Source organism: Trematomus bernacchii, unplaced genomic scaffold (assembly GCF_902827165.1).
Source record: "Trematomus bernacchii unplaced genomic scaffold, fTreBer1.1, whole genome shotgun sequence".
Lineage (NCBI taxonomy): Eukaryota > Metazoa > Chordata > Actinopteri > Perciformes > Nototheniidae > Trematomus > Trematomus bernacchii.
The window spans coordinates 9497633-9524352 of record NW_022987739.1 but is presented as its reverse complement, the minus strand read 5'-3'; the positions used below and the strand labels follow the sequence as shown (position 1 = coordinate 9524352).

The following is a 26720-nucleotide window of genomic DNA, read 5'->3' as shown; positions in this document are numbered from 1 at the left end:
CTAAGTGTTCCCGTTCAGGGGCCATGCCCATAAGTGCTGGCCTATCACAGGGTGACTGTTGATCGCTCCCTCCACCTGCGAGAGAGCGTCCCCGCGCCACGGAATTTCCCACGGTCTGCCTGACAGCGTACGCTGTAGGCATGGAAACCAGGAAGCGCCCGTGCGCTCCGGGGCAATTAGGATCACTGACAGTCGCTCCTCCTGCACTCGGTCCAGGAACCGAGGGATCAGCGGGACTGGTGGGAAGGCGTACAACAGTCCCCTGGGCCATGGTCGATGTGCGAACGCGTCCACCGCCAGGGGGGGGTGGTCCTGCGCTTTCAGGGAGAACCAGAGGGCGCATTGCGCGTTCCCGCGTGCGGCGAACAGATCCACCTCTGCTCTCCCGAACCGGCTCCATACCTGGGAGACCAGCTCGGGATGGAGGCTCCAGTCCCCCTGGCGAGGACCTCCTCTGGACATGAGGTCTGCCCCTCTGTTCAGTTCGCCGGGAACATACATTGCTCTGATGGAGAGCAAGTGTGCGCGCGCCCAGATCAACAGCGGCCTGGCTGTGTTCAAAAGCTGCGCTGAGCGTACTCCGCCCTGGTGATTGATGTAGGCTGCCGCGCCTTGTTGTCTGTGCGAATCAACACATGCTGATTCCGCAGCAACGGGGCAAAATACTGGATTACTCTCCGTACGGAGAGCAATTCCAGCACGTTTATGTGGAGGGACATGTGAGCCGGCCACTGTCCCCCCACTGCCTGTGACATACACGTTCCTCCCCACCCTGAGAGAGATGCGTCTGTGAACACCGAGATGTGTGACGTAACTCTGCCCAGGGGCACACCCGCTGACAGGACGTGGGGACTTTTCCAATAGGTTAAGTCTGAACCCACGGAAGGAGGGATGGCCACCATGCGCCTCTTCTGTCGCACGGGGTCGATGCGCAGGCGAATAAACCACCTCTGGAGTCTCCTCATGTGAAGGAGACCCAGGGGAATCACCACGTGACCAGCTGCCATCATGCCAAGCAGCTGCATCACGGAGAGGGCTGTCACCACGCTGCGAGGTGTGACGCGTCGGAGAAGAGCTGTCAGTGCCTCCACTCTCTGCTGTGAGAGTCGCGCTCTCATGCGGGCTGAGTTCAATTCCACACCCAGGTAAATAATACTCTGGGAGGGAAGAGGGCAGCTCTTCTTCCAGTTTATGATGAAACCCAGCTTTGACAGATGTGATACGAGCTGTACCGTCTGTAAAGCAACTTCCTCTCTGGATCGAGCTAGCAATAGCAAGTCGTCCAGGTAAAACAGCACTCTCATCCCTCCTCTGTGAAGCGGCTGCAGCGTCATCTCTACACACTTCGAAAAAGTGCGAGGAGCCAGGGAATAACCGAACGGCAGACGGTTGTACTGGTACGGTATTCCCTGGAATGAGAAACGCAGGTATTTCCTGTGTTTTGGGATGATGGCTACGTGGAAGTAAGCATCCTTCAGGTCTATCGATGTGAACCAGTCCCCCTGGTGAACACACTCCAGCACCTGTCTGATCGTCAGCATGTGAAAAGGCCTTTTCATTATGACCTTGTTGAAAACTGACAGATCGAGGATGGGTCTCATCCCCCCTGTCTTTTTCGGGACAAGAAAATAACGGGAGTAATACCCCTGATTTTCTTCCCCTTGAGGAACCCTGGAAATAGCCTCTTTCAACAGGAGTTCCCGCAGCTCTGCCTGGAGCGCAAGACACTGTTCTTGGGATGACAGGAGTGTTTCCTGTATCCCATTGAACTGTGGGGGGGGGGGAGGCGAACTGCAGGGTGTATCCTCTGCTGATCAGCCTGCTCATCCATCTGTCCATCAGACACACGCGCTGCCACTCTGAGAAATTCTCTGAGAGCGGGCGCACATGGTCGAGATGTGTTGTGGTCGTCATGGCGACGAGCCACGTCAGAGCCCTTGCCGCTGCTGCCTGTGAGGCAACCCAAGGTGGGCCTGAAGCGAAAGGGCTGTGAGGGAGCCTCCACACGCTGCGTTTCACTCTGGCTCTCATCATGAGGCGTGTACACGCTCAGGGGATGAATGGAGATGTATGCAGTGTTGACCACATGAGGCGTTATAACGGCGCTCATGGGTTTATTATGACCGTGTGTAGGAGACGTATCTCGGACAGAGGAATGCCGCGAGCTCTGCGGTTTATTAACCGATAGGTTAAAACCAGCAGGCTTCTGCAGCGAGCCCTGCTGCCTACTAATCAACAGATTGGTGGCAGCTGGTTTAGTTAGCGAACTCTGCAGTTTATTAACCGATAGATTAAAAAGTGCAGGTTTTCGCAACGAACCCTGCTGGCTACTAACCGATAAGTTATAGACAGCTGGTTTACACAGAGTGGAGGATATGTGAGAAACACTTGATGATACTGATGACTCAGACAAAAAGTTGGAAAATGAACCCATTTTATTTCTCTCACTATCCCCCCCAACACGTCAAAGGCGGCTCTGTTTTCTTGGAGGCTCACGTGGAGCGGATACAGAGCGGGAGTGCCTCCCTCCCCGTTGGCTCACCGCCGAGAGACCCCTCCGTCTCTGGGGTGGCGGGGGAGCGGAGACGCGGGGCGGAGACGCGGGGCGGAGACCCTGCCGCCGCCGACGGGCGCTGACGCCGCGGTTGCGGTTGGGACCTCTCCGCCTGCCGCTGTGGCCGGGTTGGACGCTGCGGCTGCTGCGGCTGCTGCGGCTGCTGCGGGCGTTGGTGCCGCCCAGCAGGCTGGAGCCAGCTGACGTGCTGGCGGATGTCGTCCGCCTGTTCCGCAGCCGCCTTCATGGATTCCACCATGGCGTGGAACTGGGGTCCGAACAGCCCGTCCGGGCTGATTGGAGCATCCAGCAGCACTTTTCTGGCCGTTTCTGTAACGGACGCCTGCTGCAGCCAGAGGTGGCGCTGGATTTGCGTCACCCACGCGGCGATTCTAGCCTGGGAGACAGCAACAGACGCACACAGTGTGAGCGCCGTGCTGGCAGCCTTGGCGATCTCCTCCGCTTCGTCAGCGGCCAAGGTGGTGGACCGCTCCACCAGCGTCACCACCGAGTTGGACAGCAGCGCGATGTTGTTTGCCGCCGCCGACGCCTGAAAGGCACACTGGTGCACCCGGTCGGCCTGGCGGGCAACATACTGGTCCCTGGGGGAGGCCAACGTAGGGCGCCGTCCGGCGATCATGTTGGCCTGCCTCACCCCAAAAAACGCCGTCAGGCCCGGCTCCAGCGAAGGGGTGGCTGGGAATCCCACATCTGTAAAACCCTCCACCTTGGTGAGGGGAACAAATGTGGCCACCGGGGCCTTCAGAGTCCTCGGGTTCGCCGCCGCCCCCTCCTGGTACCTCCTGATGGCGGGGAAGCGTGGCCAGATCGGGTCACTCCTGACCGTCTGCACCCGCGAAAAAACTCCGGCCATGTCGTCCGGAGCACTCCTCTCCTGAGCTAGGGGAACGGGGAGACCTCTGCAGGCGGCCGCCTTGCAAATGATCCCCGGCAGTTCCAGCAAGATGCCACCTATCGCCGGCAGCGCCGTGGTGACGGAGAAGGGGACCGCGTGCTCGGCCAAGTCGACACCCTGCTCCGACTCTGTCTCCCCCGTCCGGGGGAGAGGAGGGAGGGGAGAACCATACGGTGAACCGTGGAGGGAGATGGGGTAGGAGTCGTCCGACTCCTGCCCGGCACTCGGCTCCAGGGGCACGAGGCTGCCATCCACGAGCCCGTGGATGGGCCAATCGTCCTCCTTGGTCGCAGCAGCGAGAGCGTCCGCTCTACGCTTCCTGTCGGCCGAGGGGAGACGGGCACAGTGCTGGCATGCGACCTGCTGGCTGAGAGCCGCGTACGCGCTTTTCCTTGACACAATTGTTGCTCATGTTTCTCGGATATATTACGTGTCTCAGTGCTTCAGTAACGGGGTGCTGAAAAAAAAGAGGGAGCAGATTGTCGGGCCTCCTTCCTATTTATACCGGAAGGGAGCCCGAGGGTGGGGCCCACCTTGCGGGCGGGCGTGGACTACAAGTGTTTTCAGTGCTGCGCGGGTGCGCAGGGGGATTACCCAATAGCGATAGCCTTAGAGGGCGAAGCCATATACGAAATAGAATGGTAAATGAACACTAGAACCGCCAAGGGATTCATTTTGACTAACCCTGATACTGACGGGCCGTCAGGAGAGGGAGAGAGAGAGAGGGAAAGAGATGCCTCGTTTATTTCCCCTGTGTTATTATCAGAAGTTACTGTAAACTGTTGAATCATGTAGTTCATCTACTTTTAGTAGTTTGTTTAAATGTTTTAATTATGTTGTTTTTGTTTGTAGAAGTGCATCATTCCTTGATTTATTGTAAAATGAATCTGAACTTTTTGATCTGTTATGATGATAAACTGAAGCAATTTCTAAATTAACCCAATTAAGTGAGTTTTAAATCGTCCTACTTAGTTTATAAGGAAATTATGAAGAGGAACAAATTCAATGATTTGAAAATGATATCTATGTAGGTGCTGATGCTGTTGGCGGTTCTAGTGTTAACAGAAATTTAAATTAAATATGTGTAATGGCAAATGCCATATATGATTTTCTTATCTGGAATTCTGCCTTTTTGAACAGACTTTTTGATTGAGTCCTAGCTATATTGTCTGCAGTTCGAGGGTTAATATTAATCTAATATGATTGTGATCGGTCTAAATTAGATTTCAAATGATTAACTGTGTATGTAATGAAGATCATAGTGTGGGTTAAATCCATTTTCATAACCACTGTCTTTTAACTGATTTAAATGTGGAAACTGGGCTTATTCATCAGAATTTCGTATGACTTGACTTGACTTGACTTGACCTGAGCAATGACTTGACTTGACTTGCTTGACTCTCACCACAGTGACTTGGGACTTGCTTGATACTTGTAGGTCAAGACTTGAGACTTGCTCATGATTTGCTCATGTAGGACTTACTCCCACCTCTGCCATTTATAAACCAGTTCTAACATAGTTTTAATACATCAACACAGGCTCACTATTTGGCAAGATGACTAAGCCTTATATTGGCTACTTAGCGAGAATCAACTCAGTGAACAACAGATACCAAGGATGCTGGCTGATGAAGACGACGAAGTAAGCTAAGTAGCCAATATAAGGCTTAGCAGTACAGATAAATGTGGGCTCACTATTTGGCAAGCAACCGGTCACAGTTGCCCTGTTTATCTCATGTCTTATAAAAGCTTATTAATGATTTATAAAGTGTTCACAACCTAATTAATAAATGAATTACAAACTATTCGTAAACCCTTTATAAGGGTAGTCTTATTGTAAAGTGGTACCCATTTTGTTTCGCCAATAGAACTAAGGGAAATGATGTGTTCAACATAAATCAATAAGGGCATGACTTCTTTTCGCTTTTTTGGGGACATTATCATTTTGGACATGCTTTTAAATCAGGCCTTGTTTCCTGTTTATCCCAAATGTCATAAATTACGAGATAGTAAAACACGCCAATTTTACTACAGAGGGAACAGTTGGGAGCAGAGCTAGATACAGTATGAGTATTTATCACTTTGGTAATGGTACTCAACAGAACTCTGGTATTGTAAAAGTACTCAGTAAGCCTGGAGAAACTGTACACACACACTCCTAACGGCAGTCTCATATCAATGCAAACCTTATTGCCTTCATCATGGACATTCCAATCCATATTTCCCTAATGAAAGCAGCCCTTTATTATGGAACATGCAATTATCTGATTTTGCTGGCATGTGCAAGCTAAAGCAATTATCTTCCATTAGGTCCAGGATAGGCTCATTGCAATTCAGTTCAGTCTCAGGTCAAGAGCACGAGACCCTGTAAATTGAGAGAAAGCTAAATGCCTTGAAATATTTAGAGGTATGAGCAATGAGGTCAGAGGATATTTTTTTCTAGTTTATTTTTTGTTGTGGTTTGGAATATTAATGGATGAATGTAGGTCAATGTTGGTCTTAATGGTTTTTGAGTTGAGGCTAAAATGTTCTTATTTATTGTCCCATGCCACTAAAATCCCATTAAATATAATCTATTGTCTATTGCGTAATTATACTATTGCTTGTTTATTTATTTATTTTTCTTATTTATTTATGTCGCATAGACTCGCTTAGTATTGATTTTAGCTTTCATGCAACTACAGTACAGTGGCAGGCTCTGACATGATGAGATTGCTGAGGCTGGAGCACAGTGGTCCACCTCTAATGGTAACACAATAACCAAAGCCAATGGCCTCAAAGCACCAAGCCAGCCGTCTCTTTTAATGTAATTGGTTTATGATTTACTGAAACACACGAGTCACCAACAACCTTATACCTAACGCCCTGTAATGGAAAAACTAGCCCTCTGTTCAGCACTGCGGTCAACTTTGATGAGTCCAAAGCAAATGTATTACCACCTGGGTTCATATTCTATACCTGCTGCTCCATTCATTTCAACTCCATCTGAAAAGCCAGCACCCATCCCTTTGTGCTTGGACAACCTGCAAAGTGTTTAGCGTCTTGAAGGCTGAACTGTGTCCTCAAACATTTGTTGCCAGGGAAAACAGAGTTGCTATGCAGGGCTCAAGTCCAACAAAGTACAAACATCCTTCGTTTCGACAAACAGTCAGGGTGAGCTCAGGATGGTATCTATTGAGTGTGTGGATGAATGTCAGTCAACGGTACTACAATGCTTATCCTACTGCAGTAAATGGGAACATTCAGTCAGATTTTCCCGCTCTGGGTAATATCAAACATCTTGTAACTGTCAAACATTTAACGTAACCAGACTTTTCCTCACTGTTAAAAGAACCACATAGGCTAAAGCTTAATCTGAAGATATGGATTCTCTTTACAATGATCCATTCAGTGCATTCGGGAAAAAGAACACGCTTGAAATAGCACTGATGCAGCTGCTTTGTCAGAAATACCCTGGGTGAGCAGAGACGATAATTGTCAGGGAGGATTTCCATAGAAACCGGAGCACAACAAACTACTTTCAGTCCTATACCCAAACTGATTTGCTAACAAGAACTGAGCCCTTACGGTGGCCTTGGCTGGCTGTGGACCATGACTCCTCTCTGTGAAGCAATTAGAAAGCAGTCTGTCACTTTGTGACATCAGGGCATTTGTGGCATGCAGACATTTACGTGTCCAATAAAAGGTTTGGACTCAATTGGACCATAAAAACTGATGCCAGCGGTAAAATTGTTTGATTACTTTATTGAACCACATGCCCAGATAGACCAACATTCTTTTGTGACTGAGTATGAATTACAAATATTTGACAGTTTAAACTCTTTTAACCAGTCAAAGGTTATAGAAGTGTGTGTACGCTACTGGATTATTTATAACATTTCCTTACTGCTGAACAACCTTCAGGACTTGGTGTCAGTCTGAAGCTGGTTTGTTCTCGGCAGCTGTGCTGTGTAGCGTCTAAATATGAAGCACTGCTGAGAAAGAACATACAAGGCCTGCAAACAGTGTGTCATGGAAAAACAAAGAATATATGATCCTTTGAAAATTCCTGGAACAGATATTCTCTATACTCCTGTCAGTCGTAAGCCATAACCCCCTGGTTTCAGTGTTTCTGTAAATAATGCCAGACCAGGAGCACCAGCTGTTCAAATTAAGCCTTGTTATAATGATTTAATGTTAAGTGTCTACTAAGTGGATGTTGACACATAAAGATTTCACTTTACATTTCACCAATAACATCCCAATAAAATCTTAAAAAGTTCTAAAGACTAAATGACCAAAACAATTGGCTAGGTTAGAACAAACTAAAAAACCCCAATCACTTTAAATATTTACACTTATACACTAGCAACTATTGGGTCGATTTTAAACGTGTTAACATACTTCATTTTATGACAAAATGCTTGCAAAACTGACACGCAAAGCTATGGCGGTAAACATGGTTAAGGTGACAGCTGCTTTATATTAGTCAGCGTTTACATTTGCAGCATATATGAATACACGAAGAGATGGTACAACAAACATCTAGCCGGTAACAGCTAGTCTTGAACATGGATGTTTGAATAACTGGAAGTCTCATTTCTCATCCGTCTGCACAAAGCTTTAAACCAAAAATGGAAACAAGAGTTATTGTTTTTTTAGTGCTTAAAATATTTTCCAAATTGATGACAGGCCATTTGCTCGTCTAAAAGCTGGTCAGTTGCATGAAGGATTAGTTATCATGTTTATGCAGCTGTTTTCTCTAAACTGTCCATCTGCGCTGTCACAAACATCTCGATATATTTCACATTGGAAAGCCAGCACCTTTGTGTTTTCTTCAGGACTGTTTTTCTTAAGTGCAGGTTCAGAGAACATTTGATGTTTTTCCCACATTTCATAACAACATCAGCGTGCTGTCGGGAGAGAACAAGCTGTTCAAAGTAATTCCTTGTTTGAACAGTTGCCAACATTCTTCCCTGACTGCAGAGAGGAGAGGAAAGCAGTTCAACAAACCTTCAACAACAGCAGCAGGGTTCAAGCCCCGACAGCAAACACCCACCCTCTTTAAGTGAGAGGTTTTACTCTGTGGGTGAATGTTGTTTTTCAGAACAAACATGTTGTGTGATCATAATTAACAAACGTTAATTAAGTAGCAACTTGAAGTGTGCCTGTGTAGGTGGACCGGAGCAAATCGGCATCACAATGACAATATTTTTAGATATAACAAAGGGGATGGAAAAACAAGATTGGTTTCTGAAAAAAAGCTAAGCCTATGGTTCCAGGAAAGGATTATCAGTATAATTATCTGTATTGGAGTTTTTCTTACATACATTGCAAAGGACATTTTAGACATTTCATGATTAGAGGGGAAATAATAACACATCTTCTGTAAGAGACTTTGGAAATAATTGGACCATGAAGGTCAAGTTAAGCACCTGAGCTGCTGAGAAACATAAAAAAGGAACTACAGAGTACAAAATCTCATTAAAGTTCTAAAGATTATAGTGATAAAAGTGACACATACTATTATTGAATAGAGAGAATTACAACTTAGATTAAACGTATATCATTAAAGAAGTAACTTGAATCGACATAGGAAAAAAATGAATGCAGATATTTATCTTTATAAATTAATCATATTTAAACTCACTCTAATCAAGTTGGATTTAGTCAATACAAGCATTCAATTGATTTGGATTAATTTAGGTTATTTCATATTTTTAATCTGTATAAGTAAAATCAATAACAGTCAGTCGTTTTGTGTCCCTTATCGTATTAGTTCAAGTTTACTTGTCCTTATTGAGCCTGAATCACGCTAGTTGTGTCAACAGCTCATATAACACTGGGAAACCTTATCAATGGTGCGTCCCAGCTCAAGCACTTCTTTTTTACAACTATTAATGATCTAAGTCCAAAGTGCCAAAATAAGATAGGCGCTCTCCATGGTCCTGCAGAGCGGGAGCTGTCCAAGTTACTGACCCTGGTTCATTAAAGGGTAACAACTTGAACTGGGACGTTCTGGGTTAATAAGGAGTCTGTCCAATAACTGTTTGAGTGGTTGGACAAATATAGAGCCTGAACTCTCTCTGCTGTCTCCTGCGTTCTTCCTCAGCACTGGTTTTTGTTGTTGTTTTCTGTGTTTACCTCTCTCCTTGTCTAAGACTAACAACCCTAGAAATTGTCTAATTAAAGTTTGCTTTTAGTTTCAGGGCCGGTTAAGATTGGTTTTTACTGCTGTTAAACACACTTGATTAGAGGTGAGTGTTTGTCCCTTCTGTGTTTTGTTTGTGGCTTATTCAGAGTAATTGGGTCCTCTTTTTACCACAAAATGATTTTATATTTTATTTTTGGGCTTAGTTAGTTTTTGTTCAGGGTCCTCCTGTACATCTTTGTTCCCCTACCAGGCATTTTCTTAAAGAATTTGATAGACCAATCTTGTAATAATGCTATACTTTCATTCACTGAGCCTTCTCAGATTTGTTTATGGAGGCCCACATCCCACTGTTTAGTCCTCTGAGTTAGACTACATACAGACTGCTCTGTTATAGTTTGTTTGCAACAATATCAGCAGGGCTAGCGCACTTTGCTTTTTAAAACAAAAATGTGCCACTGGAAGAAATGTTGCTTTTCTACATGTTTCCATGCTAATGCATATTGAACAAGTGTATTGGTAAACTACTGTCTTTTTACTCTAGAGGTTTTATTACTGTAACAAGCGTACTTTTCTCCAACTCCAGTAATCTCCCTTAACTGTTTCCATTGCTTGACCGTGATATTCTATCTCTATCTCTATCTCTCTCTATCTCTCATATACTCTTCTCTCTCTATCTCTTCTCTCTACTTACTCTCTCTCTCTACTCTCTACTATATATCTCTATTCTCTATATATCTCTTCTCTCTATCTCTGTGTGTGGTGTGTGTGTGTGTGTGTGTGTGTGTGTGTTGTGGTGTGTGTGTGTGTGTGTGTGTGTGTGTGTGTGTGTGTGTGTGTGTGTGTGTGTGTGTGTGTGTGTTTCCACGCACGTGGGGGAGCTCAGCCCAGACACAGGGCAGAAGAGATGCTGCAGTAAACATAAAAAATCCCAATAAAAGAACCGCTAATGTCTTGGCTTATCAATACTACGGTCTTAATAATAAGGCCCCAGGGCCTGTTTAACTCTGAGAGTGAGAACCCACCCCTACATTTAAGATTTTATCTGCGGATACAGATGAACTTCAGATATCAAAGTGCATCCCTTAAGTCTGCTTTAGATGCTGTGTCAAGTTTGGGATCAAAATTGTTTGCTCAAAGCTTAAAAAGCTGCCTTAGAGCTGAACCTCAGGAATGACTTGAGCCTCTGGTTTGTGTCACTGCTGACGCTTGCTGACAGCTTTTTGGCTTCACTCATTGACCACCAGCACACACTGGGCCTGAGGAGATATCAAGCTGCAGAGCCCTCAATGGTCTGAACTCCTCAATGGGCCATTGAGCTGACAACATGGTGAACTGTGACAAGCTTTTCTACTCCATTTCCCTCTGAAAATCCCACCTGCTCTGGTGTGAGACTTTCATTAAAGGATTAGAGGAATTTACGCAGCCAGCCGTCCCAGCTGACGAGTGAAGCAAAGGAATTCTTCTCCTTTTATAGTCTGTCAGACATGAAAAAGTAGTGAATTAAAAATAAAAAGGCTCTAGGTAGAGTGCCAACCTCTGCCAACCCTAGACAATTGTAAAACATTCAGAAAAGCAGGCGCTAAACAGCTGCTTCATTTATCATTATTATGGTTACAGCTGCAGAAATCTAAACTATTCAGTTCAGCTGCAGGAATCCTGGACCCAGACCCACAACAAAAAAATTCTAAACTGACCTTTAAATTATAGTTTAATTAAAATGCTACTTTCATTAGCACACAGACGTAGCAGACATATTAATAATGTGATAAATATAAAGCATGACTAGGGCAGCTCTGAGGGAATGTGATAAGCAGATGTTAGCATGCTAACACACTAGATGGAAAACATAGTGAGTTAGCATGCTAACATCTGCTAATGAACACAATTTACGGTTGAGAGTGATGAATGCCAAGAATCTGTGTGAATTCTCCAGGGTCATACATCAATCCATCTTCTCCGTCCCCCTCCTGACAAATCTGTACTTTCTGCAGTGATAATTATAGCATATCCAGATGCTCCAGGGGGGACTCCAAGGAGACTAAAGTGGCCCTGTGCCATTTCAATCATCCTCATGTAGTAATTGCAGACTGGAAATGCTTTCTCATCTATTACACTTTAATACATACTAATGGTTTCCAAGCTTTCTGATCATCATTCAGAATTGGCGCAGAGGACACTGAGTCTTCAAGACGTTTTTAGAAAAATGTAAAGCTTAAAACGATAAGTTGTAATTGGATGAGGGGTTATTTAACTGAGTCATGGTGTGTATACTAGCTGGAAAACATGTTATGGTTTATTTGAGTAAAACTATTTGATAGTTTATCCTGACAATTACAGTATATTAACCACTGCTGTGTTTATGTGAATGTTTAATACGAACACGCCGACTTTATAGAGAGTTTTGATTTCTAATCAAATCATTTATTTTGCCAAGCAGAAACCTCTAGATACAATTAATTTGGAACAAACTTTTGGTCCATAAATACCTAATACTAATTTTCTCATTTAGCATTCTAGAGAAGTAATTGCTGATGAGAAGTAAACAGAAATGTGCAAGGCTTATTGTTCAGACTCCGTATCAAACAAAAGATTCCTTTGAGGCATCACAGAAAAACTCACAGTAGTTTAAAATTCCAGTCACAAGCCACTCTCTCTTTTTATCATGGCACCATATAGCAGCTGCATCCTGTCAGAGGCCCTACTATACAACCTTGATATGGATGTCCTGAATTCTATATTTTGTCCGTATAACCTGATTACATCAATCCCTGTAAACTAGATAATGGATGGAAATGTACAGTATATTCATATTCCTCGGGGAAATAGAATGTGCCTGCAACACAGGACTGTAAAACATGTTTACGATATCCTGATGTATGCTTCACTTACTGCATAACAAAAGGTAGGGAAGCAGCTGAACCAGTGGAGGACTAAGGGATGGAAGCTTTTAAAGTAAGGTGAATACATTAAAGTGGTACTCCTCCTCTAACGGATTGCCTTTTGTCTGCAACAAGACATTGCAAGCCAATAAAGTTTCATACTGTCCTCTCTTTGATTTATTACTATACCCCGGGCGGTAATGCACCTCTGAGAAGTTCATCAAACGCTCCACTGGAAACTATTGGTGCACAATTACTTTATTCCATCTGTGAAAACCCTCTTTTATTGGGCCGAAGCATCGGCTTCTTGAGCTTCGTGGGAATTAGGAATGTGATGACCCATTTATATGAATTGCAGCTTTAATCTGACAATATTAAATTGCTAAATCTACTGGTGCCAGGAAACTAGGAACATTATGTAGAATAGAGAAATTACAATCAGCAAAAGGACAACATGTAGGACTTTGTCAAAATATAGGATCTTGTCTCCCACAGACTACTAACATAATGTTAATGTCGTTCCAGAGGTCATCTGTCAATCAAACAGTGTGGACAGTACAGAGGTTTTTTGTATTTCTTTATTGTGTATATTAAAGAAACCCATATCTCTGTCTGCTGATTCATGGCAGGGTTAACAGTTTTGTTTTAGTACTGTGTGTTTACAATACTATTAATGTGGATTTAACTGTGCTTACGGCCCTTTTCATCTTGTAATTATTCCATAGATCCATCGTTCTATGCTAGTTATGTGTAAAAAACACATGGCATGAGTTTTAATGCCATGTGTTTGAACCACAAATCAGTACAGAAGCAAAACATATGTATAAATTGCAAATAGGAAAGATTTATTCTGATAAAAATGGAAAGTGCTTTCCATCGACAGATGATAAAATGTGTCTCTTCTGTCACACACTGCTGTCTTGAATCTTGTTTCTTTCCTGCTGTTGGTACTGGCAGCCACAGTGTGATTTATGATTTCTGCGTCACTTGATTTAACTGCTTTAAATACATAATCGTCACATAATAGAGCTCTTCAAACACAATCTAGCATCTGGCTTGACTTCTGTGTTTTGGCAGAAATAAATGAATCACAAACACTGTCATCAACTATTTGAATAAACCACTAGCATACAAATATCAAGATACAAACATTGACTGTAAGATATTCTTGAACAGGTGTATGGATAAAATATATAGATATATCTTCTTCTTATTATAATAAGAAAGTGTCTTCAGAGGAGCTCAACCCCGACGCAGGGAGCAGGGAAAAGCAGCAGAATGATATTGACACCACAAAGCATTCAAAAGTAATGATAAAAAGAACAGTAATCACTTAGCTTATCAATGTTCCCTCTTTGATTCAACTCAGCTTGTGGTGTTATTAAACAGGAGTGTATTATATTGTGTATTGATCGGTATATTATAAATAAAAGATCTTGGGATGCCATCACTGTAACATCCTACCTGGTTCTGCCGTTTCAAACCAAAGCGCACAGACTGGAAAATATGTCCTGCAGGCCAGGAGCCTCAGCACATTGTAAAATAATTGCTGAGTTATTGGTTTTGATCAATAATCCTGTCAGACCCCGACAGATATATTGTGTCTTTTTGATATATTGCAATAAAAGCGTTCTTTATAAAGTCCATGGTCAAGTATGCCTATTCATGTATTTCATCTTTTGCAGGAAGAAATCTTTTTTACAGCCTTCATTTCTGACAATGTTAGATTGCACATTACTCCAAAATAATTGATTGAAAGAGCGAGTTTAGGAGAAGTGAGTCATCATACTTTGGTACTGGCCTCCGTTGACCTTCAAATGTCAAAAACGTCCACTTATATTCAGCTGAGCTATTTGAAGGATAATACAAGTGATCAGGAAGGATTTGACCAAATATTTCCCTTGAAATTGCAGAGTCTTTTTACTGTCATCCTTGAATGACATTGTTACTCAGCTTTAAAATAAACTAAACTCACATTATAAATGTAATCACACAATCCGCCCTTAAATAGAATGATTAGAATCCGCATCCCTCGCTTTAATAAGAGCATGGGAATTTCAGGAACAATTGCTCCTGGGAGCCATTATGCCTTCTTGGCAGGGGTAAATGCAATAAGACAAGTGGGCTACTGACTTTGCTGCAGACTGCCAGACAGAACTTAACTTTGATGCTTGAGATTCAACTGATGCCTCGGTCAATGAGGAATATAGATGCGAGATTTCCATTTACAGGGCGTGGTAGGCACATCTTAAGGAGAAAAATGTAAGTGACCACCCCATCTGCAGTGGGTGGGACAGATCAAAAAGAAAACAGGATGTAAAGCTTTTTGTTGGATAGGAGTCCAGACAGAAACCATCGACATAATGTTCTTTCTTTGGAAATGTGTTTTATTGTTGGGAGTTGGTGCTGATGTTGTCAGAATATCAATAACAAAAACCCGGGGGAGAATCTAAGAGACAAGCAAGTTCTGGGTTAATGACGCAATGCTATTTTCCCCCAAAACACTTTTCACCATAGACTAACATTTGGAAAGATATGTCAGATTTTTTAGGTGAATCAATATCCCAGTATAGACTTGAAAGACCATTATGTATATCATTACATCCATACAGTTGTAACATAATAGCCATTTGAGAGTTAATTAACCTCCTGTCTGTTAATGCGAAAGTACCGAGAGCAAGTACATAATGGCAGCCCACTGCTCCTAACCTTTATATATACAGTCTATGCTCCTAACACTAGGATGGGTCAAATGCAGAGAAACCGTTTCGTTACAAAGTACCTGTACTAGCCTACGTAATGACAATAAGTTGAATCTTCTTCTTCTTCTTCTTCAAGTAGAGTGTAGTAGTCCAGCAGATATGTGAAATATCTGAAAGAATTGTGCTTTTGATGATAAAAACATGAACTTTGGCACACTGTTATAGCATGCCCTAAGGACGATATTTGGCTATAGGGCCATCGCATATTTGTCCAATGGCACCAATGGCGGCCATTTTGAAAATGGTTGTTATTTTACCAGTAGCTTAGGATCTAGACCACCTAGGATCTTGATTCTGGTGGCTAATCCTACATTTTCAAGTATGAGGAATGCAGTGGTACTATTTACAACATGCTAGAATGTAGCTAACTCCATGTATCTGGTATTCAGGGAACAAAATACACAGTAAAAACCATTAACATATTTATTATGGTGAAGGAATACATGTTACATAATATATATGTAATATTACAGGTTTTCAACTAAATGCAGAGTTAGTTCTGAAAACACAGTCCACCACAGTAGCAAGGGCAGTGCACTGAATTGCTGCCTTGACACATTTGAAAATTGTCCACTGCACCCCTTTTTGCATCCAGTCACCTGGGGATGGGAGTTCAGGGGCTGCAAACATCATCTGTCCCCAGCAGTGACCAGTTTGGAAGGCAGCTCTCTTTGTGTGCTGAATCAATGTTGCTTGTGTTGGGGGGGAGTCCTTCAATTGTTCTATATTTCTGGGTGAAGAGCTGCTTGCGTGCCTGATTGACTGACTCCTGGCTGCTAGTGCGGTCATACAATACCAGAGAACAGTGTCACACTCACTTCTCTACTTCCCTTCTTCTACAACCAGGCCAAATCTGTGGCCATGATTCGTCATTCCATGGATGTGGTAAGGCAGGCATTGGAGATTCTGAATCCTGGTCAGATACCAATCATCACTCTGGATCCACTTCTGTACGCTGTGGCAAAACAAACCCAGTGGAGCTGGCCAGCAACTCACAGTGAAGATCATTTTATTGTGATGTTTGTTGGGTTTCACATTGAGATGGCAGCACTCAAGGTACTTGGCGACCTCCTGGAGGGGTAGCGGGTGGACAAAAGCAGTGTCATGTCCCCAGTTCCACTTCTGGTCTATCATCCTGTAGCTGGAAATAGAGTTGAAGATCTGTGTGCGATCAATAAGAGAGGCTGACTTCCTATAAATGCCCTGACCAAGAAGTTGCCTTGGTTCCTTGCTCTGGGACACACCCACTATGCCGGATGGACACCAGTCCACTTGCGTGACATGATTGTGTTAAAACATAACCATCCTGATGTCCATGGGCTGTTTCTGAAAGGCAGGGTTAAATGAAACACTGGTGGTTTTTGCTCTATGGACCGGGCCCCATGGAAGCGAAGGAAGATTCTTGTTTTATCACTCGCCTTATGTCCCACTGAGCAACTTTCATAGAAATGAACAGTCCCGCCTGCAACGTTGTGTGGAGTTATTTTATATTTCCATGGCTCAAGCATTTCAGATGCTCCGTTCAAATAACTCCTGTTCACCTGCATATCTTTATTATTTTCTTAGTTTGATGGCACCAATAATTTATTTTTTCTTAGAAATGCATAAATCAATGTGGAAACCTTCAAGCCAAAATATTACTGGATCAATAAACCTCTGCACACTATTTGTTATACTTGATTAGCATGAAGGCGTTTAAAAGTCGTTGCTTATGCTCCAGAACAAGGCATCCAAATACAGATGGTAAAAAGCTTGGTTTGTTGTCAGAGAACATCTGCTCTTTTTGATCCCATGCCTTTAATTTGATACGTCTGTGAAGCAAAAACATTCATCAAGAAGATCAATTTTCCTTTTCCCCCTTCTGAAATAATGGTCAGGTAATTTATTTATCAAAATGAAAATCCAATTGTAACAGCAGCAGAAAACAAGGTACACAATGGACAACTGAAACTGGGCAAACCTGACAGAAACTCGATGTCTACAACTACTGGGCTACTGTATTTGTGCAAAAACAATCCATCTAAACAGAAGAGTGCTGAACAGCAGCAAACATAAGCAGGATCATGAAAGTATCAAAAATGTATCTATGAAGACATTTTAAATGAAGACATGTACAAAGATGGTTTTTTAGGACAATTACAGATTCCACCAAGGCCCTTGATCTGTCAATTTCCAAGTAAAGCCTGCAGAAGGAGGAGGTCAGAGAAACTGAAAAAGTTTTGAATTAAAAGTAGGAGACTAATGTTTGTTTCCTGTGTCCTGCATTCAATTTTGGTTTCTATGAGCTGTGCCCTTGATCTTTCATAAACTGAACAAAACAGACTACTTTTATCCGTCCAGCCAACTACTATATAACATTTTATTTTGATTCCATGATTAACAAGTCGCAATTCTCTGAGTTTGTATTTCGCGACCACCAGCCTCCCTTTGCATGATGATAGAGAAATGGGTTTATCTGTCTGTATCAGTGCTTTAAAAAGCGGGATCTTTTCATCCGATTACAATTCCACTTTTCACAGGGTCTTTGTCATTTCACTGCTGCAACATTTTACAGTCACTGCCAGTCACATTAAATCCTGGGGGTAACAAGTCTAGACCCTGACTTCTCAGGAAATCCTCCTTTAAACTGGCAAATCTCTCTGTGACGCTGGAATGTCAACAGAGAATTGTAGACTGACCAAAACTGCAGGAAAGTTGGACATGAAGTCAGCGAGAGACCTTGTAGGAAGGCACAAATTGGCAGTAGACTCAAAGACCTTGAGCGCTTGGAAATCACATGCGGCTCAAAATGCGGATGAGGCTCGACCATGGCCTTGTATCCAAAGACTTGTTCATGATGGGGGACGCTAATGTCAGTCTGTTTCAATAAATGGTCACTAAGCTCGAGGTCAAAGCAATCCCCCTACACTCACACATGTTAATGAACATACACTTACACCTCTGTACTTTTATTTTACACATTTGCCTAACCTGCATTAAATTTGACCTTATTCGCATGTACTTTTCCCCTTACATAATTACACAGTGCAAGACAAAGCAGTGAAAACGGTTAGCATGGTAATATCGAAATGATCACAGAACACATCTTTTTATATTTTTAAGACCTGGTAATACATAAATTATTCAAACGTATATGCAACATTGAATTTAAACCAATGATCTTCATTGGGAAGCATTCATTCATTCTCTTGAAAGGATGCTGTACCAACACTTACCAAGTTAATCATAACATACAGACATTTAGCTAATGCAACAAACATCAGGATGAGTTTTCTAAATGTGTTTTTTTGTTAAATGATGTTAGCAGTCAAGCCTGATGTTTCCTCACAAATAAAATAATGATCCCAGTCAGTTCCACACATACAGTTGCACTATTTTTTTATTTGATGTCTTGTTGGACAGAGCCTAGGACTTAATTAACACTTTTCATTGCCAAAACTACACTTTAGCTATTGTGCATAGGACAATAAAGCATTTGAATCTTTTTGAATCTTTGAGGTTTAAACTGCCTGGACCGATGGCGCCCTAAAGTATGCCCTTCATTTGAATAAAGTCACATGTTTTATTGTGAAGTATTGTCTGGGGCCAAAATAAACAAACTGATGAGACTCAGATAAAGAAGATTCTTGACACGGGCTAAATTAGATACATTTTTTCATCGGAAGAAAAACAAATTAACATCCTGCCAGTAAGTCAAGGGGAGCGGATGTGAGACATAAGGCTTTACATCACATTCTCCATGGGGGAGATGAAAAATGACTGATAGTCATTAGGAAGAAGAGGTGATGAAGAAGACGAGTGTTGTGGATGGATGAGACATCAATTGATTCAGAGTAAAGGGATGAAATGGAACATGACTAATCTGATCAGCAGTGCTACAGCTTCTTTAACAAGTGAGGCTGTCTGTATGTCGCCACCTTTTTTCTTTAAAATCCCAAACATTGAAGCCAGATCACACGGTGTGAGTGCGATATTTCTGTCAATCTGGGACAGTGTGTATCTGTAGGTGTTAATCTGTTAACAGGGGGGGAATAATTTTGTTCTTGCAGTCTTACGGACCGTCCACACAGCAGCGTTAAAAAATCTTGAAACGCTTCTGCCCATTCACTTTGAATGGGGTGACGTCACTTTCCCTCACTTTTCGCCGAACTGCATTGTGGGCAGGCGAGCGGAGATTTTCACGATTTTCAGGATTTACGGACCGTCCACACAGCAGCGTTAAAAAATCTTGAAACGCTTCTGCCCATTCACTTTGAATGGGGTGACGTCACTTTCCCTCACTTTTCGCCGAACTGCATTGTGGGCAGGCGAGCGGAGATTTTCAGGATTTTCAGGATTCAAAGTTGAACAATGTTCAACTTTTGAGGCTGAGGTGGAAGCGTCAGCCAATCAAATCCCGTGTACGCAAATCTGACAGTTCAAGCTCTAGCCAATCAAACGGCGTGTATGCTGGGAGAGACATACCGCAGGTCATTTCCTCATATTCCAAAAAATGGAGGAGAAATTAGCGTTAGCGAATCAATCACCCGGTGCTTTATGACCAGTCCCTATTTACCTACCGGGATATAAACCGGAGGAGCCAGGCATGGAGGGAGGTGGCAGAGACAGTGGTATGTTTTCGCCTGTTTGGGGAGTTTATATCCAGTTTACTTCAAACTTTTTTGCTTCGTATGTCGGGGGCGGGAGATTCATGTGATTGGTTGTTGGTGCCTTGCTCGCAAAAAATCCCCAAGCTTCAGATACGCCCATCTCCAAGATTTTTTTAACGCTGCTGTGTGGACGGTCCGTTACTCATTTATTTTCTCTTGCTTATTTTCTCACAAGTGTCAAGATGTTACTGTAATGATACAGAGCTGACACGCTTCTTGTCTTTACACTCTCACCCAGCCCAGAATTACCCAGGGTGTCGAGAGTTATTTCAATATTTTAGATTCATTTTCCTCGCTCCATCTATTTAGTTGCTGGTGGTACGATTATGTCAGAGTTGAGGAGATCAACTGTCTGTAAGTCAGTATTTTTCAGCAAAAACATATAAACCACTTGCTAATATTTAAATGAAATAGAAAATCTTTAGGTTTTTAATGTTGGTCGGACAAAACAATAATTTTACCTTATCACATGTGAGTCAGGAAGTTGTTTAAGGCATTTCAAAAATAAATAAATTATGTTTTCAGACCAAATTATGAACTAATTGAGAAAACAATGGGCAGAATTACCTCTAATAAAAATATGATTAATCATAGCAAAAAAGCTTTGACACCTAAACAATATTATTTTTTATATAAAAAAGAGCTAAAGAAAACTGCTATCCTTCTCAATTTCCACCCTTCAATTATTCAATGTCAAACTATTACTGCCATAGTCCTTGTGTCCATCTTTGTGTGAATGTTGCTATAAAACATATATAGTATACAACAGTATACAAAAACCTTTGCATAGGGAAAGAAAAAAATACTCACAAGAGCTTGTTGAAGTAGATCTTTTGCTACCTTGAGAGTATTTGTAGTTAAATGAAAGAGTTTCAAACATCTGCAAAACACATTTAGCATGTGTATGTGGATTATATAATGTATACAGCATCAGGCAGGCATATCAAACCACTGGCATATTTGTTTAACAAATGACACAAATAAGCAAAAACTGTTAAAAAGCACTTTCATATACTTCAGTTTTGTATTATTAAGGCAATAAAAGTTAGATGCTGACCCCCTAGCCGTGCTGAATACTAAGAGGCAAGAATGTAATTAAATGGCAAAGATTATGCCATTCATCAAGAAGCACAAATATTGAAATGAAAGGCTCTTCCTATATTTTATGCCTCACGATACAAATTGTGTATTGTTGCGAGATGGATCGTCTTACCCTGCTCTCCCAACTTACTTATCTCAAGAGAATTCAATTAAAATCCACTGTTTTTAATTTACAGCTGCTACTTCATTTGCAACCTACTGAACGAGCATCTCTGTGACCAGCAGTGTTTGTACTGAGCAGTCATGAATAACACTTATCTAAGTCACTTTGGGAGTAAAGCAGTAAAGCAGTGTGGAAATGGCATCTATGTTCGACAAAAAAACTAAGATACTTAGATACAGTTAGGACTGTCACGACTGAGCAATTTATTTTGTTGATACCGGCCCTTAATGAGTTTTCTCTTAGTTCAAGGGTGCACAAAACTATCATGATATTTAATTAACTAGCACTTAAGCATTCAGTTGTTCAGTGATTTGTTTTGTTAATTAAAGTGTTTAAAGTGTATTTTCTCCTAGAATTTCAGCTACAATTGAGTCAACACAGTTACTCTAAAGAACAAATGAACGATTATGGATTTGAGTGCTCGTTCATTAGTTTACAAAGACTGATTTAGTGCGTTCTCTTTCACACATTTACATTACAACACATCTAATAACATAGCTCAAAATATAAGAAAAATATATATAAAATATAATTGTAAAGGAATTTATGGTATGTTAGCATTGGTCTATGTTGTTCCTTTTTTCAGGTAAGTTTATTACCAATAGTCCAAATCAAAAAATGCATTACCAAAGGATGCATAGAAAATACTTGTTAGCAGGATTCACTTATTAGTTGTCTGTCATTAAAAAAGAAAAAATCCAATAAAGATAAATATAGTATATCACTGCACTTAATTTGTTTTGAATAAAGCTTTTTTCTTCCAGGAAACCCGAGTCAAACCCTATACTGCATACACGCCATGACAGACACACACATTTGTGTTTGTGACAAACACACACATTGTCCAGAGTCAGACCAGCAGTGAATGTGGATAAGAAGCGTTATCCTCTAACAACACCTTCATCTGAGACGCAGAGGGAAGATAATTGAATTGGAGCAAGATCTATAAGACAATATAGTTTGAGTTTCCTCAGAGGTTTTCTCCAAGAGATTGTTATGAGGTTTGGAGGTTTATGAGTCCTATGATTGAATGTGAGCGGCTGGTTGTCATGAAGCTACCAACCTTTCTCTTCAAGTGAGTCCTTTTATATCAGCAGCTCAATGATAAGCAGTGGTAGTCAATGTGTAATTGTCAACACAATTTCAAGTAATTGCTGGACAGTCATACAGTAGATGATATTTCTGGACCCTGTTCGTTTAGTTCCACCTCCTGCCTCCCGTTTTATTGCCTGAACCGAACTGCTGCTGCATGGTTTTAAATATATTGGCTTTATCTTTCTGGCAGTTGTTCGTATTGCTTTAGCGATAACAAAGAACCTCCTGTTCTCGCACTTACAACTTCAAACATACAGTATGGAAAGAAAGAGCAGAGTATTGGTGTGGTGTTGTTGCTAAGGCTCAGCAAGGATGTTTGCCTCTTGTGAGACCATGTTTGTAATATTGGAAAACCCATTTCATCTCAAGGAAAACTGAATTATAGATCAGGCCGGTCGATATATGGAAAACAAACAGAACTGCCATGACTAAGAAAGAAAAAAAAAAGTTAATGGGCCATTTCAAATATGAATAAACCACGAACCATAAATCAGCTGCTATGTGATCTCTCTACTTTGTTTGTGAGCCTGGATAAGTTAATGTTTCTGCTGTATTAGCACTTCATCAGTACCATGTCCTTCAAGAGTAATTGTTGTTTGGAGGAATATTTAACTACACCCTATATTTATATGGATTTGCGGTGAGTGCAGTCTGTCAGTCAGTGTTGATCCAACAGCGGGTTTAATCAACATTTTGCCAGTGAAACAATAAGGCAAACATTTCTACGAGTGCACAATGAAGCAAAAGACATAATGTGTTTGGTTTTACATAGAAATTAAGACTTGATTCTATTCAAAAGCTTTTCATTAGCACAGACGAGAATAGAAGCTTTATAAATCTTTAACATGACGATTTACTAGGCTCCAGGAAATTCAAAAATACTAGTTCATAGTTTGTTTTATCTTCTTCTCTTGATTTGCAAGAGAAGTGTATTGATGGGACTATTAAAGAAGTAATGTAGTTGTCTCGCAAAGTCAGAAGAAGTGGACGCTTTTCAAGACAGGTCATCTTTTAAAGGTGCCAAGAATTTATTTAGAGTATATGCCTTGGAAGATGATCGTTCAAGTGAAAATGAAATTATGCACATAATGAAGATATGAGTTTAACTACTCTGTCTGTATTTTCTTTTCTACCCATCAAACCAATAGGCTGCTACAGTTTACCACAAGCCACACATCATCCGTTTACAAATTACATCTGAATCTATATCAAATAAACTGCCTTCCAATGTATTTCATAAGGCAGTATTTTTAACCAATTTTACAACACAAGTTGAGAGAAAAACTAGACTAGCAAAATTCTCACAAGAAGCCACTATAGGCTTTAAAAAAAACAAGTGACCTGACAAATAATTATGTTAAATTGGGGGATTTCAGATGTTTCCAAAGCCCTGGCAGGCCCTGTCTGGTCTGTGTGGTGCTGAGTGTGTGAGTGGACAGTGTGTGTGTGTGTGTGTGTGTGTGTGTGTGTGTGTGTGTGTGTGTGTGTGTGTGTGTGTGTGTGTGTGTGTGTGTGTGTGTGTGTGTGTGTGTGTGTGTGTGTGTGTGTGTGTGTGTGTGTGTGTGTGTGTGTGTGTGTGTGTGTGTGTGTGTGTGTGTGTGTGCCTCTTGCCAGCGATTCTCTCTGTCCAATCAGCAGTTGAGAGTGTTTACGTCACTAGTTTAGCATATTCAGCCCGGTTGTTGGCCCGGTAAGAACCTCGATTTTGGAGGGCCAGAAGAAAGGAGAAAAAGTAGCCCTGAGCCGGAACTACCCCTAGTGGAAAAGCAAAAAAAAGAACCCGGCCCGCTTAAACCATGCTACGTGCTGCAGTGGAAAAGCGCCATTAGTCACCAGGAAAGCCAGAGAGAGCAAAGATAGAGGAGGAGGTTGTGATAGACTCACCTAACATCTTTGATATCATCTGTCATGGAGGCCACGTTTTCAATTATCATGTCAGCTCTCCACATCAAAAGTCACTGATATTTTAAGTGTCCAACTCTCTCTTTGTCTTGGTCTCTTGAGGTCCACTTCAAACATTTTGTAGATTTAATTCCAAATAGTCCTGGAATATCGTAGCTCAATCGCTGCTAGCTAGCTTACTAGTTAACAACAGCTAACTTGCTTACAAATTAACAACTCGCTAATTAGGGCTGTGCGATTATGGCAAAAATCATAATCACGATTATTTTGGTCAATAATTGATATCACGATTATTAAATACGATTATTCATTGACTTTGAAAACATCCATTTATTGAACTTTAAAACAAATACAAATAATAATTTGAACAGTATCTTTTTAACTGTTGATTACCCTGAACGTATAATTCAACTTAAAAACCAATACAAAAAATAAATTAAATGATACATTTATATTTACATTTAAATAAATAATATCAAAATAATAAATACCAATAAACAAGATCAACAAATATTTTGGAGCGCACTTCAACAAGCTACTAAACATATGTAAATATGATAAATACAAATAAATTAGACTAAAATAAATTAGATCCAATATGTTGCAGTGCACGGTCACAACCAAGCAAAGCAAAATAATCGTTTTTTACGATTATGTTGTTTTCGTAATTGTGGCAGGCCAAAATCGTAATTGCGATTAAAATACGATTAATTGCACAGCCCTATCGCTAATGTTAACGAGCAAGCACGGATCCCGATTATATTGACAACAATGGAAAACGTAATAACTCTCCGGTTAGTTTCTTTGAATAACGTTGTTGCTAACCTTTCATGGTTTGATATGCGTGAAACTACAGTTCTATTTTATTGCTATTTAACTATATTTTATTACGGTGTAAAAGATTTTTGTTTTATATTAGATTTCTTGTTTTTTATATTTTATGTATGCACCATGACATCAAGTCAAATTCCTAGTATGTGCGAACCTGCCTGGCAATAAACCTGTTTCTGATTCTGATTCTGATCTTGAGTTCTTCCGTTAACAACTTTACGTTAAGTACTATCAACTCCACCTGGCTTCCACCTCACTGACTAACTGACATGTATAAGTCAAATGTCGAAGGGTCGCTGTTTCGCTGCATTTAAAAACGAATTTAGTGCATACTAACCTAAGCAGGCTACAGGTGTAAGAAGTACTTTTACTTAAGTAACAGTAGCAATACTACAGTGTAAGCATAGTATTACAAGTAAAAGTCCTGAATCAAAACATACTTCTAGTAGCTACAAATAAAAAAATAAAAAAATAAAATCTCTGTATTATAAATCCTTACCTGCAAAGTTACTAGTAACTCAATTAGAAAAAGAAAATGTAGTGGATAAAAAGTAAATAATTGCCTAAAATGTAGTACAGTAAAAGTATAAAGTAGCATAACATGAATATACTCAAGTGAAGTACAAGTACCTCAACATTTTACAGTACTTGAGAAAAGGTACTTAGTTACATACCAACACTGGTAGGCTAGTTAACTATATTATTAAGTAAGTAATTAAAAGTAGTCCTTAAAAGTAGCTTATGCTACAGAATTATCATCAGCAAAATGTAGCCTTGATAATAATACTCATTATGAAGAATGACTCCTAATATAGAAGAGACTGAGTATGCTACTTCTTCTAACACATCATTAACTGACAGCTGTTGTTATAAGCTACTTTTTCAGACTAATATTTAACATTTTGACAATTTTAAGTCTTTTAAAAGTATGTGCTTTTTTTTATAAATGTTTACATGGACTGGCCCCCCCTCCCTTAGGGGAATTCATCCACAAAAAACACACTGGACGCTGCACTAGGTCAGAAACCGGAGACTGAAGTCCACCATAGACGGACCATTTTTGGACAAAATGTCCTCTCCATTAAAGGCAGCTCATTGTGGAATAGCCTCCCAGCTGAGATACGGGATTGTCCCACTCTCAATAGTTTTAAAGGCCAACTCAAAGAATGGTTGAGAAGCAAACAGACGTGCAATCACCGCTAAATGCACTTTAACACAGGGGTATCTCCTCTTGCACTTTATGTATCTCTTGTATCTTCTCTTGCACTTTATATGTCGTAGCTGCTACATTGTACTGCCATGTAGTAAATACTTGTGTATGCTGCTCATGCTCTTTTTGCATATCATGTATTTATTTTTGCTATGTTTATAAATGTCATGTTCTTAAATGTTTTATGTGAGGGACTGCGGATGGAAATTAGCTCAAAGCTAAAATCCGTAATATTTACACTTGACGTATTATTTGTTTTAAGTGTTCATTAATGTGCATTGTCCCTGTTCAAATAAACGATTAAATGAAATGAAATGAAAATAATATATAGCTTAATTTATAAAATATGATACTACTTTAACTCTAGTGCTCTAAACTATTTAACTGTGTTTGTTACTTCAGTAAAAGGTGTGAATACTTCTCAAACCACTGCTGTCAGCACAGAGATGGGACACTGTGTTTACTTCATTTCACCATGATTTGCCGTTCATCCAAATGGGCGTGAACAGAGAACAAATTATGAAA

At 41.1% G+C, this 26720-nt stretch overlaps 1 protein-coding gene across 1 annotated transcript; it reads right to left on the bottom strand.

Annotated features, from left to right (window-relative positions):
* Positions 1–24186, bottom strand: LOC117496212. Its single transcript, XM_034147949.1, is given in 6 exon segments — positions 1–608; positions 611–1712; positions 2336–2352; positions 2543–3598; positions 3650–3861; positions 24137–24186. Coding segments are annotated over 6 exon segments (3045 nt in total).
* Between the last annotated feature and the right edge of the window lie 2534 nt (positions 24187–26720).